This window comes from Cherax quadricarinatus, chromosome 49 (genome assembly GCF_038502225.1).
Source record: "Cherax quadricarinatus isolate ZL_2023a chromosome 49, ASM3850222v1, whole genome shotgun sequence".
In the NCBI taxonomy this organism is placed as follows: Eukaryota; Metazoa; Arthropoda; class Malacostraca; order Decapoda; family Parastacidae; genus Cherax; species Cherax quadricarinatus.
In genome coordinates, this window is record NC_091340.1 from 24,253,198 (window position 1) to 24,269,370 (window position 16,173).

Sequence of the window (16,173 nt, forward strand, 5' to 3'; positions counted from 1 at the left end):
TTAAATGAAGTTTTGTCCTGAAAAGAATTTTAGACACACTCATTACCAACATGAAGTTTCTCTCCTGTATGAACTCTCAGGTGCCTTAGAAGACTCAATTTTTGTGGAAAGGCCTTTAGATATTCTGAACACTAATAAGGTTTTTCTTTTGTATGACCTCCCAAATGAGATTTTAATTTAGAGTTATCTGAAAAGGACTTTAGACGCACTTAACACTGACATGGTTTCTTTCCAGTATGAATCTTTTGATGTTTCTTTAGACTAGATTTTTCTGTAAAAGCCTTTAAACACTCTGAACACTGATAAGGTTTCTCCCCTGTATGAACTCTCTGGTGTTTCAGTAAACTTGATTTTTGTGTAAAGGCCTTTAGACACTCTGAACACTGATATGGCTTCTCTCCTGTATGAACTCTGAGATGGTTTATTAGACTTATTTTTTCTGTGAAGGCCTTTAGACACTCTGAACACTGATAAGGTTTCTCTCCTGTATGAACTCTCAAGTGGGATTTTAATTTAGCATTGTCTGAAAAGGACTTCAGACACAGTGAACACTGATATGGTTTCTTTCCAGAATGAATTTTTTGATGTTTCCTTAGACTAGCTTTTTCTTTAAAGGCCTTTAAACACTCTGAACACTGATAAGGTTTCTCCTCTGTATGAACTCTGAGGTGGTTTCTCAGACCTGTTTTATCTGTAAAGGCTTTTAAACACTCTGAACAATGATATGGTTTCTCTCCTGTATGAACTCTGAGGTGATTTATTAAACTTGTGTTTTCTGTAAAGGTCTTTAGACACTCTGAACAATGATATGGTTTTTCTCCTGTATGAACTCTCTGGTGTTTAATTAGACTAGCTTTTTCTGTAAAGGCCTTTAGACATTCTGAACACTGGTGAGGTTTCTTCCCTGCATGAACTCTCTGGTGTTTCAATAAACCTGATTTTTGTGAAAAAGTCTTTACACACTCTGAACAATGATATGGTTTCTCTCCTGTATGAACTCTCTGGTGTTTAATTAGATTAGATTTTTCTGTAAAGGTCTTTAGACACTGTGAACAGTGATATGGTTTCTCTCCTGTATGAACTCTCTGGTGTTTAATGAGATTAGCTTTTTCTGTAAAAGCCTTTAAACATTCTGAACATTGATAAGGTTTCTCTCCTGTATGAACTCTCAAGTGGGATTGCAATTTAGACTTTTTTGAAAAGGATTTAAAACACACTGAACACTGACATGTGTTATTTCCTGTATGAGTTTTCTGGTGTTTATTTAGAATAGATATTTCTGTAAAGGTTTTTAGACACACTGAACACTGATAAGATGTTTCTCCTGAATGAATCCTGAAAAGTTTTAGATTCATTTTTTCTTATAAGGCCTTTAGACACCCTGAAAATGAATGTGGTGAAAATGTATGAAATCCCAATGTCTTATTCGATAAGAATTTTTTGAAAACGACTTCACTCTGAACATTGATATTTTCTCCAGAATGTACTCTCAAGTGGGTGTTTTAACCTGATATTTTTGAAATGGCTGCTAGCCACACTGAACACCGATAGTCTTTATCTCTAGGGTAAACTCTGAAGTGGGGGTTTAGCTGTCATTTTTCTAATAAGCTTTTTGATACTCTATGTTATACAGTGGTTTCTTTTGTATGCAAACACTCAAGTTTATTTTACAATATTATAAATATACTAAAAATACCATAAGTCTGATTTAGCGCTGCATATTGGATATGGAACGAATATCAAGAAACACCAAAATGAGAAGAATGCACCAAATTTTTTAATCAGTTTGTAAAATCACATAAAGTATTAACAAGACAATACATAAAATTAAGGACGAAGACAAACCCATCTAATAAGAGGAAGACTAACTTTGACGTAGATTTAAACCCCAAGCAGCCAATATCTGAGAAGGTAGAGATTCTAATACTTGATGTAAATAAGAAAGAGGCAATGAAACCACATAAAACAAGCCTAATAATCTCTTTCAAAAAAATTTCCTGAGATTTCAAAGCAAAAACAGGCTGGCTAATGGAAAATAACTCATTATGCTTATGCTTAAAAAAGTGAAAAGTTTCTCTTGAAGAAATATTGCATTAAAAATATATAACATGGATCAGTGCTATGCTGCAAACTTAAAAAAGCGAATGTAAACAAAAAAGAAAAATGTTTAAGAACGAGTTACAAAATGATTGAGAGTTTAATAACAGTATGTTAAGAAAAACTGAAAGAATTAGACATGCTATCTTTGGCTGATAGCAGGGAGAGAGAAGTCATGATAATCACAATAAGATTGTAAAAAGATACAAAATAATTGATTAGGAAAATTTTCTCATCACCATTAAAACTAAGAAACAGATGCCACAGCTATAACCTAAAAAAAAAAAAAAAAGCTGAACAAATACTAGAAAGATATCCTAGCAAAGAGTGATAGAAAAGTGGAATATCTAGGTGCTATGCCACCTAGATATTAAAAAATGCTAGATTTAATACTGGAGAGTGCAGCATGAGCCTAGATCTGATGCTGTATTTATAAACAGATAATTCCAAGAGCTAACTTAGAGGTAATACAGTAATACAGGATGATAATGCAGTAACCGCAGCTATTAAGACTGCTGATAAGCATGCTATTAGCCTACTCCTTAACTCTAAGTCTACTCATTTTCATATTTATACACTATAATTTAAATTCTAAATGTCAATGTTAATAACTTTATTAAGGCACATTAAAAAAGGCTGCAATAATCTGTAACTTTTTTTTAAGATCTAGATGCTTCATTAAATTTCATATTATGAACATTGTGTTACACTTGTTTGTTGGTATGAAAGTAATGAAGTTCTTGTCTAGTGTGTTCAGTCTGTGTTGACTCCCTTCCTAGTGTTTATTTTGTAACAGTCGGTAGTATACAGAGAGGTTACTAGTACACTGTTGGTACTTTGTCTGAATGTAACTAGTAATACAAGTGAGATGTTACTAGAACACTGTTGGTACTTTGTCTGGATGTAACTAGTAATACAAGTGAGAGGTTACTAGTACACTGTTGGTACTTTGTCCAGTTGTAACAACTGGTGAAATAATGTAAAAGGAGAGCAAATGAGAGAGTGGGTGAGATACTTCAACAAATTTTAATGAGAATAACAAATGTTTTGGAGAGTACAAGTGAAAGGTACTAGTATACTGCTAGTACATTATATTACTAGCATACTGATAGCACTTTATATTACTAGTACACTGCTAGTACCAGTTTCCAAAACGAGTTCCATTAAGGCTGTTTAATGATAACAATTTTAAATAAATCAATCAGTACATTATTTTAATATACACATTTTCTTACAAATTTGGTGACCTTTAATGCTACACATATGGTTAACACACATGCATTATTACAGTGAAATAAATTAACTAGTGTGAAGTGTGAACATTTTTACACAAAAATATTTAGAGGATGTGTAGTGAAGGAACATATAGAGGTTGATGAAGGTTTGCATGTAACAAGGTGGGCTTTAAAATACTCTGTATTAAGACTCAGCAGGTAGTAATTCTGACACTGTAGTGTACATTATGTGTCACACTGCTGGAACTGTATAGCTGCAGTATTTCTGGCACATTAACTTTTATATTATTACAAGTTGATAAGTGTCATTCTTGTGCTCACAGTATCACCTGCAAAAGAAAATAATCACACATAAGCACAATTTAAATTGAACTTATTTGCAAGAGCTTAAACATAATGGTAATTTTTTTGCTGCAAAGATAATCATGTTGCTAATAATAGTATTTTTATTCACAAATGTACAGCAAGGTTGAAAGAATCCAGTTTTACAAGCATTGGGTAGAGAAGTTGCCAGACTGCAAGATTACTGACCTACAGAAGCAATACAACTAAACAAGATTATACACCCATTACAGCTCACAAAATGATAACAACACGATTGCAAACAAACCATGAAAAGGGTGAAGTATGAACCCATGGTCAGTAAGTGGTAAAACTCCAGAGCCAGTGTGTAAGCCACTGGACCAGCTGGCTACAATAAGATTCATCCAACTAGGTCTGTTTCGACACACCGTAGAGAAGTTAGCACTGGGCTTGAGTTTTATGACTTGCTCACCATGGGTTAAAACCCTGTCTGTTCCATGGTTTATACAACAATTTCTTTGTAATTCATTCATTAATTTCCTTATATAAATGCTCACATGCAATATTTATCTGTCTCCTGTTTATAAGAACATAAGAATATAAGAAAGGAGGAACACTGCAGCAGGCCTGTTGACCCATACTAGGCAAGTCCTTTACAATTCATCCCACTAACAAACATTTGACCAACGCAATTTTCAATGCTACCCAAGAAATAAGCTCTGATGTGCAAGTCCCACTCAAATCCAACCCCTCCCACTCATGTACTTATCCAACCTAAATTTGAAACTACCCAAAGTCCTAGCCTCAATAACCCAACTAGGTAGATTGTTCCACTCATCAACTACCCTATTTCCAAACCAATACTTTCCTATGTCCTTTCTAAATCTAAACTTATCTAATTTAAATCCATTACTGGAGGGTTCTCCCTTGGAGAGATATCCTCAAGACCTTGTTAATATCCCCTTTATTAATACCTATCTTCCACTTATACACTTCGATCAGGTCTCCCCTCATTCTTCGTCTAACAAGTGAATGTAACTTAAGAGTCTTCAATCTTTCTTCATAAGGAAGATTTCTAATGCTATGTATTAATTTAGCCATCCTACACTGAATGTTTTCTAACGAATTTATGTCCATTCTGTAATATGGAGACCAGAATTGAGCTGCATAATCTAGGTGAGGCCTTACTAATGATGTATAAAGCTGCAGTATGACCTCTGGACTTCTGTTGCTTACACTTCTTGATATAAATCCCAGTAATCTATTTGCCTTATTACGCATGCTTAGGCATTGCTGTCTTGGTTTAAGGTTGCTGCTTACCATAACCCCCAAGTCCTCTTCGCAATCTGTATGGCTAAGTTCTACATTATTTAACTTATAAGTGCTAGGGTTATGGACACTCCCGAGCTTCAGAACCTTGCATTTATCTACATTGAACTGCATCTGCCACTTTTCTGACCAAGAGTAGAGTTTGTCTAAATCCTCCTGATGTTCCCTAACATCTACGTTTGAATCAATTATCCTACCTATCTTCGTGTCATCGGCGAATTTGCTCATATCACTAGTAATTCCTACATCAAGATCATTGATATATATTATAAACAACAACGGGCCCAAGACTGATCCCTGTGGAACGCCACTTGTTACTGAACCCCACTCGGATTTAACCCCATTTATGGACACTCTGCTTCCTGTCTGTGAGCCATGATTCGATCCACGAGAGCACCCTTCCCCCAATGCCATGAGCTGCTACTTTCTTCAACAGTCTTTGGTGCGGAACTCTATCAAATGCCTTACTAAAATCTAAGTAAATAATATCAAATTCTCTATCGTGGTCAACAGCCTCAAAAGCTTTACTGAAGAAAGTTAATAAATTAGTTAGACAAGACCGGCCTCTTGTGAATCCATGCTGAGTATCATTAATCAAGCTATGCTTATCGAGATGGCTTCTTATAATCTCAGCTATAATTGACTCTAGTAATTTGCCTACAATTGAGGTCAGGCTTATTGGGCGGTAATTTGACGGTAACGACTTGTCCCCTGTTTTAAAAATAGGAATTACATTAGCCATCTTCCACATATCAGACACTACACCTGTTTGAAGAGATAAATTAAAAATATTAGTTAATGGTTCACAGACTTCCATTTTGCATTCCTTAAGAACCCTTGAAAAAACCTCATCAGGTCCCGGTGACTTATTTTGCTTCAGTCGGTCTATCTGCTTCACAACCATTTCACTAGTGACTGTGATGTTACATAATTTATCTTCTTCTGGCCCACTATAAAAATTAATTACTGGAATACAGTGGACCCCTGCATAACGATCACCTCCCAATGCGACCAATTATGTAAGTGTATTTATGTAAGTGCGTTTGTACGTGTATGTTTGGGGGTCTGAAATGGACTAATCTACTTCACAATATTCCTTATGGGAACAAATTCAGTCAGTACTGGCACCTGAACATACTTCTGGAATGAAAAAAAATCATTAACTGGGGGTCCACTGTATTATTAGTGTCTTCCTGTGTAAAAACCGAGAGAAAATAATTATTTAAAATCGAGCCATTTCATTCTCTTTGTCAGTAAGATGCCCATAGTTATTTTTAAGGGGACCTATCTTATCTCTAACTTTTGCTCTATATACCTGGAAAAAACTTTTTGGGTTAGTTTTAGAATCCCTAGCAACTTTAATTTCATAGTCCCTTTTAGCTTTTCTTATCCCCTTTTTAATGTCCCTCTTAATGTCAATATACTGATTCATAAGATGACCCTCGCCTCTTTTGATACGCCTATAAATTCCTTTCTCATGCCCTAGTAGATATTTCAGCCTATTATTCATCCATTTTGGGTCATTTCTATTTGATCTAATTTCTTTATAAGGGATAAACGTTCTTTGAGCAGCATGTATAGTGTTCAGAAAACTGTCATATTGATAGCTCTCTTCGTTACCCCAGTCAACAGATGATAAGTGTTCTCTAAGCCCATCGTAATCTGCTAAGCGAAAATCTGGGACTGTTACTGAGTTATCCCTACTATCATACTTCCATTCAATGCTAAATGTAATTGATTTGTGGTCACTAGCACCCAGTTCCTCTGAAACTTCTAAATTATTAACAAGGGATTCATTGTTTGCCAGAACTAAGTCAAGCAGGTTATTACCCCTTGTAGGTTCTGTCACAAACTGCTTCAAAAAACAATCCTGAACTACTTCTAAGAAGTCGTATGATTCTAAATTCCCAGTCAAGAAACTCCAATCAATATGACTAAAGTTAAAGTCTCCTAGAATTACTACATTATCGTGCCTTGTGGCCCTAACAATTTCCTCCCATAGTAGTCTCTCCTGGTCCCTATCTAAATTTGGGGGACGGTATATCACACCTAAAATTAATTTTTCATGCCCCTCTGAAAATTCTATCCAAACAGACTCTGTATGTGTTACTTCAGACTTAATACCCGTTTGTATGCAACAGTTCAAGCGATCTCGGACATACAATGCCACCCCACCCCCCTTCCCGACACTTCTATCTACTTGGAACAATTTAAAACCCTGAATGTGACATTCTGCAGGCATGTCCCGACTTTTTGAATTAAACCACGTCTCAGTAATGGCAAATACATCAATGTTACCTGCACTAGCAACTAGTCTCAACTCGTCCATCTTATTCCTAGCACTGCGACTATTTGTGTAATAAATATTTAAAGACCCTCCTCTCTCTTTACCCTTCCTGCTCCTTTCTGTTATTCCACTAAACCTATTACTGTCCTTGTCAATTAGTGCCACTGGCTTTCCAATATCCACCTCATTTTGCCTATTACTAGTTCTCCTAGTACTCATATTACTACCCTGCGACTTCACAGTTTTCCCGCCAAAACCCATACCACTAACTATTCCTAGTTTAAAGACCTAACAGCTCCCTCCACTGCGTTGGCCAGTGCTCCCACCCCACACCTAGATAAGTGAACCCCATCCCTGGCATGCATGTCATTTCTGCCATAGAAGAGGTCCCAGTTGTCAATGAATGTTACTGCATTTTCCTTACAGTATTTGTCCAGCCAGCAATTGACACCAATTGCTCTGGACAACCATTCATTTCCAACTCCTCTCCTTGGCAAAATGCCACATATGACAGGTTTCCCACCCTTCCTCCTAATTATCTTTATTGCTGACCTATACCTGCTAATCAGGTCCTCACTCCTACATCTGCCAACATCGTTGCCTCCAGCACTGAGACAGATAATAGGATTGCTCCCATTACCTCTCATGATGTCATCCAGACGGCTAACAATATCCTTCATCCCAGCCCCAGGAAAACATGCTCTCTGCCTCCTACTCCTATACTTCAAGCAGAATGCCCTATCCATGTACCTAATCTGGCTATCCCCAACAACAACAATGTTTTTACCTTCCTTGGCGTTGTCCGTAGTGATGCTCCCAGTAGTTGACTCACATTCGTCAGGTTGCATTACACCACTTGTGGAATTCGTCAAGATGTTCTCGATAGTCTTCGTTGGGGTTTCTAGGGATGTCTCACTCACGTCTGCCAGTGCTTCCTTGGTGCTCGTTGTGGCATTCCCAGTAGAACACTCACATTCGTCAGGTAGCACGGAGAATGGGTTGGAAGTTTCCACGGTAGTCTTCTGGTTTCTCGTTGTTTCTGCCTCTCCAACCGTTTTCTTGATCCTCAGCTTGGTTCCATGTTGCCAGGCCACTGACCAAGCTCCCCTCTTAACCTGGGGACTCACAACAGGAGAATTACTATGAATCCTCTTGTTCTCCTCCGTTAATCGCTGTATCTCCAGCTTAGCAACTCTGAGCTCTTCTCTCAGCTGCTGGTAAAGTTGCTCAAGAGAGGGCATCCTGGTTCAGATTCACAAGAGCACACAAACAGGTCTTCACAGAGCTAAGTACACGTCCACTCTCTACCTTCTCCCTCCCTGACTCACCTCTAAGTTTACCTGCATCAACAAAACACACCACCAAAGAGATTGTAAACAAAAGTGATGCAGTAATTTACTAGAAAGGGTGTTCTGTAGCTCAGTTGGTAGCACACTCAGCTCACACATTCAAAGTCAGTGGTTCGGTCTCTGGTACAGGTGGAAACATTGGGTGTGTTTCCTTACACCTGCTGTCCCTGTTTACCTAGAAGTAGGTACCTGGGTGTCAGTCGACTGGTGCTGGTCACATCATGGAACAAAATTAACCAAAGTTGCCGGAAATGCTCTGCATAACCAGGGCCTTTTTATATAGTATGTCACTGATGTCAGCTAGGTCTATATAAGCTATATCATATACAGGTCGGCCATCACTAATCCAGCAATCAGTTATCTGGTTCCATCGGTAATCCGGCACCAATTTTGGCTAGCATAATTGCAAATTTCATCATTATACTGAATCAGAAATTGTGCAGATGGTTGTAAATCCACAGCAGCAAGTCAGTGGAGGAGAAAGCTGTGATGAAAATGAGGAAGCCTGTAGCAGAAAGTCTCTCTACTGATAGGTTAAGTGTATTCTAACCTAACCACTCTGTAATCCGGCAAACTCACTAATCTGGCACACTGCAGGTCACAATGATGCCGGATTAGTGATGGCCGACCTGTACTTGTAGAAGTATAGAATATTATTTTTATAAAAAGCCTACATGATTCCTGCAACTGTATTTTAATACCCTATTTTCTCTCAATTTAAGGCTATAATTTTTATTATGCTATTTTTCTTTCAATTTAGGGTTATAATAAAAAAACATCTCATCTCCCAAGCTTAACTATACCAACACCTACTAAATCATTCAACCAGTCTGAAACTGGTTTGACACTGCTCAAGAAATCCCCAAAAGCTCAGGACAGCTAGATCTATATAAAATAGTATTAGTACACTCCTAAAATTGTACTGTTGTGGCTTTGTAAATTGTACTAATTGTAATACTATCATTTTTTTACTGCCTCTCTACTATAAATCTTATTAATTATAATATTTTGGCTAGCTCTCTATTGTAATAATGTAAAATAATGAATAATTAAAATTTACCACTCCATAACCTATGGCTAGTTTTAAGTGCTGTAGTTTGTAAGCACTGATTAGTGTACCCAAAATGCTCAGGCATGTTAGTGGCTTTCTTTGTACTTAACAACACTTTCTAACATGTAAATCACACATTGTAATCTTTGCAAGGAAATAAAAAGTTGTATTTGTATTTGATGTGGGACCAGGTAATAAAGTGAATAATAACTGGGAAATACGTATTTCAACAATAAATACTGTATTCTTATGAGAGCATGTGTTTTGCGGATAAATAAGACATTCAAACTCCACCCAGCGTGCTGTGGTAGCTTTATGGCTTACTTACTTATTTGAGTTATTGACTCACCTGGGTTACTGACTCACCTGGGTTACTGACTTACCTGGGTTACTGACTCACCTGGGTTACTGACTTACCTGGGTTACTGACTCACCTGGGTTACTGACTAACCTGGGTTACTGACTCACCTGGGTAACTGACTAACCTGGATTACTAACTCACCTGGGTTACTGATACACCTGGGTTACTGACTCACCTGGGTTACTGACTTACCTGGGTTACTGACTCACCTGGGTTACTGACTCACCTGGGTTACTGACTCACCTGGGTTACTGACTTACCTGGGTTACTGACTCACCTGGGTAACTGACTAACCTGGATTACTAACTCACCTGGGTTACTGATACACCTGGGTTACTGACACACCTGGGGTTACTGCCACACGTGGGTTACTGACACACCTGGGTTACATAAGAACATAAGAAAGAAGGAACACTGCAGCAGGCCGACTGGCCCATGTGAGGCAGGTCCAAGTCACCCACCGGCCCAAGGCTAGTCAGGGCAGGTCACACCCAATTAAGGAAAGAGCTTGGCATCAGACCCATCAACACAACCTAGTCAGGTTCAACTCACACCCACCCACATCCACTCATGTAGATGTTTTTAAAATTACACGTTTTAGCTTCTATGATGGTACTCAGGAGTCTGTTACACTCATCCACAACTCTATTGCCAAACCAGTGCTTTCCTATATCCTTCCTGAATCTGAATTTTTCCAACTTAAAACCATTGCTGTGAGTCCTGTCTTGGCTAGATATTTTAGATATTCCTGTTTTCCATTTATACACCTCAATCATATTCCCCCTAATTCTGTGCTTTTCTAGAGAGTGCAGATTCAGGGGTTTCAGTCTATCCTCATGGGAAAGATTTCTAATGCATGGGATCAACTTTGTCATCCTCCTTTGTACGTTTTCCAGTGCATTTACTGTATATCCATTCTGTAATATGATGACCAGAACTGTGCAGCATAATCTAAATGAGGCCTAACCAAAGATATATAGAGTTGAAGAATAACCTGAGGAATTCTATTATTTATGCTTCTTGATATGAAGCCAAGGATTCTGTTAGCTTTATTGTGAATACTTATGCACTGTTGTCTTGGTTTTGCATTAATGCTAACCAGAACTCCTAAATCGTTATTGCAATCAGTAATATTAAGATCTGCATTATTTAGTTTATATGGGGCATGGTTATTTACCTGTCCAACATTTAGAACTTTGCATTTATCTATATTAAACTGCACCTGCCACTTCTTCGACCACTGCATCAGTCTATTCAAATCTTCCTGGAGTGCTCTAATGTCCTTATTTGAATGAACTGGATGGCCTGTTTTGGTGTCATCAACAGACTTGCTTATGTCACTATTTATTCCCTCATCTACATCATTTATGTAAATTGTGAACAACAAGGGGCCCAACACTGACCTCTGTGGAACACCGCTTGTGAAGTGCCCCCACTCTGATTTCTCCCCATTTATGCAAACTCTCTGCTGCCTATTTATCAGCCATGCCTCTACCCGGGAAAAAAATTCTCCTCCTATTACTGACACACCTGGCTTGCTGACACCTGGGTTACTGACACACCTGGCTTGCTGCCACACCTGGGTTACTGCCACACCTGGGTTACTGCCACACCTGGGTTACTGCCACACCTGAGTTACTGCCACACCTGGGTTACTGACTCTCCTGGGTAACTGACTCACCTGATTTACTGACTCACCTGGGTTACTGCCACACCTGGGTTACTGTCACACCTGAGTTACTGGCACCTGGGTTACTGACTCACCTGGGTTACTGCCACACCTGGGTTACTAACACACCTGGGTTACTGCCACACCTGGGTTACTGCCACACCTGGGTTATTGCCACACCTGGGTTACTGCCACACCTGGGTTACTGCCACACCTGGGTTACTAACACCTGGGTTACTGCCACACCTGGGTTACTAACACACCTGGGTTACTGCCACACCTGGGTTACTAGCACACCTGGGTTACTGCCACACCTGGGTTACTAACACACCTGGGTTACTAACACACCTGGGTTACTGCCACACCTGGGTTACTAACACACCTGGGTTACTAACATACCTGGGTTACTAACACACCTGGGTTACTGCCACACTTGGGTTACTAACACACCTGGGTTACTCACACCTGGGTTACTGCCACACCTGGGTTACTAACACCTGGGTTACTGCCACACCTGGGTTACTGCCACGCCTGGGTTACTAACACACCTGGGTTACTGCAACACCTGGGTTACTGCCACACCTGGGTTACTGCCACACCTGGGTTACTAACACACCTGGGTTACTGCCACACCTGCGTTACTAACACACCTGGGTTACTGCCACACCTGGGTTACTGCCACACCTGGGTTACTCACACCTGGATTACTAACACCTGGGTTACTGCCACACCTGGGTTACTAACACACCTGGGTTACTGCCATACCTGGGTTACTAACACACCTGGGTTACCAATACACCTGGGTTACTAATACACCTGGGTTACTAATACACCTGGGTTAGTGCCACACCTGGGTTACTAATACACCTGGGTTACTGCCATACCTGGGTTACTAACACCTGGGTTACTGCCACACCTGGGTTACTAACACACCTGGGTTACTAATACACCTGGGATACTAATACACCTGGGTTACTAATACACCTGGGTTACTGCCACACCCGGGTTACTAATACACCTGGGTTACTAATACACCTGGGTTACTAATACACCTGGGTTGCTAATACACCTGGGTTACTAATACACCTGGGTTACTAATACACCTGGGTTACTGCCACACCTGGGTTACTAATACACCTGGGTTACTGCCACACCTGGGTTACTAATACACCTGGGTTACTAATACACCTGGGTTACTGCCACACCTGGGTTACTAATACACCTGGGTTACTAATACACCTGGGTTACTGCCACACCTGGGTTACTAACACACCTGGGTTACTGCCACGCCTGGGTTACTAACACACCTGGGTTACTGCAACACTTGGGTTACTGCCACACCTGGGTTACTGCCACACCTGGGTTACTAACACACCTGGGTTACTGCCACACCTGCGTTACTAACACACCTGGGTTACTGCCACACCTGGGTTACTGCCACACCTGGGTTACTCACACCTGGATTACTAACACCTGGGTTACTGCCACACCTGGGTTACTAACACACCTGGGTTACTGCCATACCTGGGTTACTAACACACCTGGGTTACCAATACACCTGGGTTACTAATACACCTGGGTTACTAATACACCTGGGTTAGTGCCACACCTGGGTTACTAATACACCTGGGTTACTGCCATACCTGGGTTACTAACACCTGGGTTACTGCCACACCTGGGTTACTAACACACCTGGGTTACTAATACACCTGGGTTACTAATACACCTGGGTTACTAATACACCTGGGTTACTGCCACACCCGGGTTACTAATACACCTGGGTTACTAATACACCTGGGTTACTAATACACCTGGGTTGCTAATACACCTGGGTTACTAATACACCTGGGTTACTAATACACCTGGGTTACTGCCACACCTGGGTTACTAATACACCTGGGTTACTGCCACACCTGGGTTACTAACACACCTGGGTTACTAACACACCTGGGTTACTGCCACACCTGGGTTACTAACACACCTGGGTTACTAACACACCTGGGTTACTGCCATACCTGGGTTACTAACACACCTGGGTTACTGCCACACCTGGGTTACTAACACACCTGGGTTACTGCCACACCTGGGTTACTAATACACCTGGGTTACTAATACACCTGGGTTACTAATACACCTGGGTTACTGCCACACCTGGGTTACTAATACACCTGGGTTACTGCCACACCTGGGTTACTAATACACCTGGGTTACTGCCACACCTGGGTTACTAATACACCTGGGTTACTGCCACACCTGGGTTACTAATACACCTGGGTTACTGCCACACCTGGGTTACTAATACACCTGGGTTACTGCCACACCTGGGTTACTAATACACCTGGGTTACTGCCACACATGGGTTACTAATACACCTGGGTTACTGCCACACCTGGGTTACTGCCACACCTGGGTTACTAATACACCTGGGTTACTGCCACACCTGGGTTACTGCCACACCTGGGTTACTAATACACCTGGGTTACTGCCACACCTGGGTTACTGCCACACCTGGGTTACTGCCACACCTGGGTTACTGCCACACCTGGGTTACTAATACACCTGGGTTACTGCCACACCTGGGTTACTGCCACACCTGGGTTACTAATACACCTGGGTTACTGCCACACCTGGGTTACTGCCACACCTGGGTTACTGCCACACCTCGGTTACTAATACACCTGGGTTACTGCCACACCTGGGTTACTAATACACCTGGGTTACTGCCACACCTGGGTTACTAATACACCTGGGTTACTGCCACACCTGGGTTACTGCCACACCTGGGTTACTAACACACCTGGGTTAATAATCATAAGTCTTGTAATGAGTGACGAGCACAGTCAACAACAGAAGCTACCTCAATATATTTGTATATTTTCTAGGTTCACTGTGAACTTTCCCTTAATAAAACTGATATTCTTACATTCCCACTTTCCTCGCGTTTCTGTCTTCCCACCAGACATCACAATTATTCTTCCTATTAAAGAGAGAACTGACAAAACTTACAGAATTTTGCATTCTTTCTTTGTTAGGTTCACCAGGTCAGGAATTTTGCATTTACATCTCTGGTATTTATTGTTGTTGGGTTTATAAGGGCCACCACAACATTAAGCAGTATCGAGCCCAACTTCCTGATATTACAGTCAGTTTATTAAGAAGTAAGTTAGTTTATTCAGGTATACACAAATACAGTTTCATAGAATTATCATACATATCAGCATATGTATACATAATCTAGGATAACCCAAAAAAGTCAGACAGAGTGACTTATTTCCATTGAGGTTTATTCTGGTACACATAAATACAGTTACATAGATTATCATACATAGTATATATGTGTAGATTACTTAGGATAATCCAAGAAAGTCAGAGTGACTTATTTCCATTGGGGTCCTTGTGATAAGTATTATTTATATTTTAAAGTTAATACAGGCAAATAATTTAACTGTGTGAGAAGTATTTATAATTAATGGAGATATACCATGTAGAGAGAATGGAGCGAAACAGAATGACTTCAAGAGTGTATCAGTCTGTAGTGGAAGGAAGGCGGGGTAGGGGTCGGCCTAGGAAAGGTTGGAGGGAGGGGGTAAAGGAGGTTTTGTGTGCGAGGGGCTTGGACTTCCAGCAGGCATGCGTGAGCGTGTTTGATAGGAGTGAATAGAGACAAATGGTTTTTAATACTTGACGTGCTGTTGGAGTGTGAGCGAAGTAACATTTATGAAGGGATTTAGGGAAACCGGCAGGCCGGACTTGAGTCCTGGAGATGGGAAGTACAGTGCCTGCACTCTGAAGGAGGGGTGTTAATGTTGCAGTTTAAAAACTGTAGTGTAAAGCACCCTTCTGGCAAGACAGTGATGGAGTGAATGATGGTGAAAGTTTTTCTTTTTCGGGCCACCCTGCCTTGGTGGGAATCGGCCAGTGTGTTAATAAAAAAAAATATACCAGGGTTAAGGCAAATTCATTTATTTACGTTAACGTTAAAAATAGGAACAGATCATAGTACATGAGTATATGTATGTTATATATACAAGAAATCATTCTCCTCCCTTTCTGTAACCATATTTATTAGGTACCTATTGGCTCTCTTCTTGAACCTGCTCATACTATGACAGGATTTGATATGTGCACTTAGTCTGTTCCACTCCGTTATTGCTGTACAATAAAATGTGTTTGAAGCCTGATCACCTACTGTGGGTACTATAGAGTTGTTCTCCCTTCCCCTAGGGAAAGGTAGAAACATTAGGCGTGTTTCTTTACACTGGCTGTCTATGTTCCTCTGCAAAATGGGAACCTGGGTGTTAGTGGACTGGTGTGGGTCGCATCCTGGGACAAAACTGACCTTATTTGCCCGGAATGTTCTGCCTGACAAGCGACTTTCCATATAGTAGTATGTCATTGATGTCAGATATGGTCTGTATACCTTGTACATGTACTTGTAGAAATAAAGATATTACTACTACTACTACTACTACTACTACTACTACTACTACTA

General features: G+C 40.3%; 1 protein-coding gene across 3 annotated transcripts; it reads right to left on the bottom strand.

Annotated features, from left to right (window-relative positions):
- Nucleotides 1-6: 6 nt before the first annotated feature.
- On the bottom strand, nt 7-14,787 carry LOC128697031 (zinc finger protein 84-like). Of its 3 annotated transcripts, none has more exons than XM_070095257.1 (3): nt 14,688-14,780; nt 8,039-8,366; nt 7-3,661 (listed from the first exon to the last, which is right to left on the bottom strand). In XM_070095257.1, exon 3 carries the CDS (start codon nt 1,353-1,355, stop codon nt 210-212), a length of 1,146 nt encoding a protein of 381 aa, XP_069951358.1. In that variant the 5' UTR covers nt 1,356-3,661; nt 8,039-8,366; nt 14,688-14,780; the 3' UTR covers nt 7-209. The 3 variants fall into 2 exon arrangements, with proteins under 3 accessions (XP_069951358.1, XP_069951359.1, XP_053644517.2); XM_053788542.2 differs by lacking the exon at nt 8,039-8,366 and having other exon boundaries at nt 14,688-14,787.
- Nucleotides 14,788-16,173: the final 1,386 nt, after the last annotated feature.